Here is a 5047-nt window from a genome sequence, read left to right as displayed (position 1 = left end):
TGTCCTAGAAATATAAGATCCTGCCAGGTGTTAGAAATGGGGATGAGACTGGAGGCCAACAAGGGGGATTTGACCAGGAAATCCAGGAATCTCCATTCTCCCCACCAACCCGAGGCCACAGCCCCTCCAACCCCAAGATCACTGAGGGAAATGACTGTCCAAGAACCCATGGCAGATAGGAAGCTGCAGAGTATCTTGTCACCACCTGGTGCTTAGTTCGCAAAGCCCAATGCATGGGGTCCTGGTAAGTGAGGCTGTGTGTGGACTCCCCTCCCGTCAGCTAGTCAGGCCCAGAGGGCTTTGGTTCAGAGCAGGCCACAGGCAGGTGCTGTTTTTCCCCTCATCTCCAACATCCAAGCCCGAGTCTGGAGACTTACTCTCATGATGGGAGATCGTGTCAGAGAAACGGACCCGGAATCAGAGAGAGAGAGATGGAGCCAGACGCAGAAAGGCAGAGACACAGGGAGAGAGGGCGGGTAATGGGGGTGTGTGGAGAGAGAGAGACAGAGAAGTTTCCCAAGTGCCTGCTGCCCAGCCCGGTTGAGGGTGGGGTTGTGGGGGAAGGAGAACGAGAAGATAGGAACCATGTCTAGGCGCTCTCCTTCCTGTTGGTCTGGAGCTCTGGTCATGGTGGCCTCAGTCATGTGAAGGGGACCAGCCGGAAAGACCTGCTGGTGACTAGCGTGACTCCACGAACAGCCATGGCACTCATGAGCACTCTTCCTGGCTGCCTTCTGATCACCCTGGGGCCTTTTCAAAGGATGTCTACCGCCCCCACCCCAGAAAGCCTGTGAAATACCAGTCCCATTTCCCTCACTGTCAGCCTGTGTTACCGATGGGAGTGTGTGTTGAGAAGAAAAAGGCTGAGAACCACCATGCTGCCTGTGTCTCCTCTCCATCTCAACTGAAGCTTCTCCTTGAGGGTCACTGGAGGACCAGCAGTCACAGCTCTCTGCCTGGCATGCACACTGTCAGCACCTGGAAACTTAAAAGTTCACATGCTTGGGCCTGTTTCTGGGGACCCTTCTTCTTACAGGCCTGGGTATGTAGTTCCTTAAAGCTCCCCAGGTGGTTCTGATGTGCATGTGAATTAGAGGATCAGTAATCTAGATCAGTGGTCCCCAAGCTTTTTGGCACCAGGGACCGGTGCTCCTATGAGAATCTAACGCCTGATGATCTGAGGCGGAGCTGAGGTGATGATGCTAGCGCTGGGGAGCGGCTGCAAATACAGATGAAGCTTTGGCCGCTCTCCTCCTGCTGTGTGGCCTAGTTCTTAACAGGCCATAGATAGTACCAGTCCACGGACTGGGGGTTGGGGACCCCTGGTCTAGATCATGGCCCCAAGTGCAGACCAGGTTCCAGTAGGCTCAGCTTCCCCTGGGAATTGTTAGAGATGCAAATTGTCAGGCTCTACGCTGGACCTGCTGACATGAGGATCTTATGAAAATGCAGAGTCTGATCCATAAGTCTGGAGCCAAGACCGAGCCAGAGAGCCTGCATTTCTAACAAGCTCCCAGGTCATGCTGCTGGTCCACAGATTACATTTGCAGTACCAAGGGACTCAAGAGCACAGATGTATTTTCAGAAATAAGGACAAAAGTTGGGGGTGGTTCTAAGTAGCTGAAGTGACTTCCCAGAGTCCTCGGGCCTCCCTTATAGCCCACTCTTACTTTTTAGATTAGCTGCCAAGCTGATTGGGCTCAACCATCATGAGTATCAGGTCACAGCTGACTGAAAGCAGCTGGTCTTAGAGGTAGGCACCTTTGTATAAGTGACAGGTAACAGGGAACACTTACCTAAAAGACATGGAGGCTGGCTAGAAGCCTCACTGTTTTGTGCACCATGCATTTCTTGCCGTTCATATCGACACTGAGCCAGAAACAAAATTCAACGACAGTTACATTCAAATTAAATGATGACTACATTCAGGTTAAGACAAAGTATAAATCCATCTTAGAAAAGCTTCATAAAAACGTTGAACACAAAAATAATTCTGATGCTTCTGAAGGGATAAGCAGTATTTTCGTGGACGTGAAGTAGCTTATTCCTCCAAAACGCCTAGGTAAACATGGGTGCGTTTTTAACACCTTCAAGCTGGCTACCACTTTTCATGTTGATTAGTGCATATTTTCATGTCTAATTATATAATTTTGTAGTATTTATTGGTTTTTTTAGAAAGAAAATAAGGGGTTTGGATTAGAATTCAGATGCCTCTCACAGCCCTAAGATTCTGTCCATGTACTGGACATAATTATTTAAAAATAATGTCAATGCATTAGAAGCAGAAACATGAATGATCAGTCTTTAACTCTCAATTATCAATTAAGTCACAAGTGAATGAGACATAGCTTGTTAGAAAAGATGTGTTAATTAACAAGATTTAACTTATTTTTAGGTTGCCTACTGCTAAATTAAGTAAGCTAAGTCAGTGTGAAGTTGTCAGAAATCTCAGAATAAAATGAACTAGTCTCTGCACAAATTGATATAAAAGGAACAAAGGGAAAAAGTAATTGAGAGATCCTTTAGAAAAGAGTCTCAAAGATATTCTATAGCAGCCATACTTTAATAGACTCTTTACCCTTTGGGATAAGTTTAATAAGTCGATATTTTTTTGTCCCTCGAGGTACAGAGTTTCATTATGGATTTCTGTGGAGTGTTTGAAACTATTTAGGTAAATGGTACAATTTCCAGGTAAAGAGACCCAAACAAACTATAAATTACAGAGACTTAATCTTTCGTTTGTATTGCTCTACCTGTTGTCGCTTGCCCTAACGAAATGTTTTCTGAGTTGAATTTAATGTCACAGTGCCCTTTGAATGCGAATAACATTCCTGACCCAACGGTGAGTAGATGGAGCCCTTGTGTCCCAGGGTCACAGGTGCTGATGGCCTTGAGCTGACCCCCGCCTCCCCTCACCTCCCATATCTGGTGCCCACTAGGCCAGAATTAAGGCACATGGTCAGTGGCGCTAGAATGCCAGCTGAGCTCCCAGATACAGAGCGCAGGCCACGGTCTAGAATGAAGACTCACACGACTTCAAAAATACATCAATAAAAGCTTTGCTGTCCTGTTAGTAAACATATATTTTTAAGTATTTGAAAAGAATTTGTAGATTTTTCCATTCCTATCCTTAATAAAGCTTCCATATACACAAATGTTATATGCTCGCTTAAAATTAATAAATTTAATGCTGCCAGTAATTTATGGACAGGGCATAACTAAGCTGCATAGAAAAATACTAGGAAAGTGGATATAATTATTCAGGCTTTTAAAGATAGCCATTTGGAATGTGAGGCCATTGTCAAGAGTTATAACGGACAATCTTAAAGGCTCTGAGAGAGGAGTAACCAGTCCCTATCTTTAGCATTTCAGCCAGATTTAGTTAATCTAATCTAGTTTCCAGAGGTTTCTGAAGAGGCATTCTGATGGGCCTCTTCGGAACAGACTTGTGCGTTTCTATGAGAGCAATCCTTAAGATGGAGAGAGAAGCAGATCTTAGTCCAGGGTAGCTGAGCAGAATTCCTCCAGTTGGATAATCTAATAGCCTGGTGAAGAAAATAATTTCATTTGGAGTTTGGACAGTCCTGGGGTGGCCTTTGTTTCTCCCTTTTTTTTTTTTGAGTCAAAATGAAAGTTTATTAGAAAAGGGATAACACTCCACAGACAGAGTGTGTTCTCCTCTCAGAGGCAGAAAGTGAGAAGGACAGTGCAAGAGACACAGAGACAGAGTAAAGGGACTGAGAGGGACTGAGAGGGACAGAGACAATAGAGACGAGGACAGTGAGAGAGACAGAGAAAAAGGCACTGAGAGGGACCGGCTTTCGTTTCTAATTGAGAAGCTTGTCCGTGGATTAGCAAAATAATTTAAGCTAAAAAAAATTTACCTGGCAGTGACCCTAGTTGTCACTGTAGACATGACAAGATTAGTCACGATAGTGTGCAAACATCACTGATTAGGGAATAGGTCTTTAAAGTAAACTGACAAGTAAAAATATGCCGGGCAGTTCTATTTAGTTGTGTTCTAATTAGCTTTGTTTCAGTCAGTAGATGATAAATATTTTCCTATGTTTTAAAGTAGAATTCTGGCACAGGGTAGGACCCCATGCCTGCTGCTAGGATCATTATTATAATTTCCAGATTGTCTGCTCATGGCTACCAAGTGCCAGCTACTGGCTAGATTCTCCTGGCAATGGAAGAGTCTTTGCTGGAATTCTCCAAGACCCCATTAAGGATCGCCCAAAACAACAGTTGAGATAATGATGTGATTTTCTTCCTTATTCCGTTAATATGGTGAATGACAGTAATTGAATTTTTTGTAACATTATTGATTTTCAAATGTTGAACCAGCCTTTCCTCCCAAGATTAAACCCACATGGTTGTATTGCGGGACCCTTATTATGTAGTGCCAGGTTCAATTTGCCTATATATTGGTAAAGATTTAGGGGTGTATGTTCACGGAGTTGTCTCTGTGGGGAGGTTTATGAGTTGTTTCTTTAATGGATATAGATTTTCTATTTTGCTTAAGTCGCTGTTGGTATATGCTGTGCCTATGGTTCACCCCGCTTCTCTGTGGCTCGGAATGTGCCTCCAGGCAGAAAGTTGAGACAGTAGTAGGGCTCACCTCCTTGTTTCCTTTCTCTTGGGTGTCACAGTCCCATGTTGCCTGTCGCCAGTTTCTGAAAACACCTGTCTCATGTATTCTGTCCAGCTTTCCAGTTGTTCCTGGCAGAAGGGTGAATGTGGGCTTTGTTCTGCCATTATGACCAGAAATGGAGCTCCATAAGCTTTTTCAGGCATCAAAGAGAATGGCAATTTTTGTTGCTTTAAGTTCAGCAAGATCTATAAGCTTGGACTCGAAACTATAGATAAATGGGCTCCGTCTCCCTTTTAATCTTCGACTATAATCCCAGTTGCAGTTTAGCTGTCCTTCACAAAATATTGGAACCACTGTTTTCTTTTTATTTTTATTAGATTTATTGGGGCGACATTGGTTAATAAAATTATGTAGGTTTCAAGTGTACAATAATACGTCATATGTATATTGTAT

At 43.8% G+C, this 5047-nt stretch overlaps 1 protein-coding gene across 1 annotated transcript in view; it reads left to right on the top strand.

Moving 5' to 3' along the window:
* The window catches only part of MTMR1 (myotubularin related protein 1), a 57141-nt gene that overhangs the window by 32917 nt on the left and 19177 nt on the right, over window positions 1-5047 (top strand). The window contains exon 11 of the mRNA XM_023525125.1: window positions 683-1042. Coding sequence (XP_023380893.1) covers window positions 683-1042 — 360 coding nt within the window. The remainder of the gene's footprint in view (window positions 1-682; window positions 1043-5047) is intronic.

This window comes from Pteropus vampyrus, unplaced genomic scaffold (genome assembly GCF_000151845.1).
Source record: "Pteropus vampyrus isolate Shadow unplaced genomic scaffold, Pvam_2.0 Scaffold529, whole genome shotgun sequence".
NCBI classification, from domain to species: domain Eukaryota; kingdom Metazoa; phylum Chordata; class Mammalia; order Chiroptera; family Pteropodidae; genus Pteropus; species Pteropus vampyrus.
Note: the sequence above shows the minus strand (reverse complement) of the source record. Positions and strands in the feature narration are given on the sequence as shown.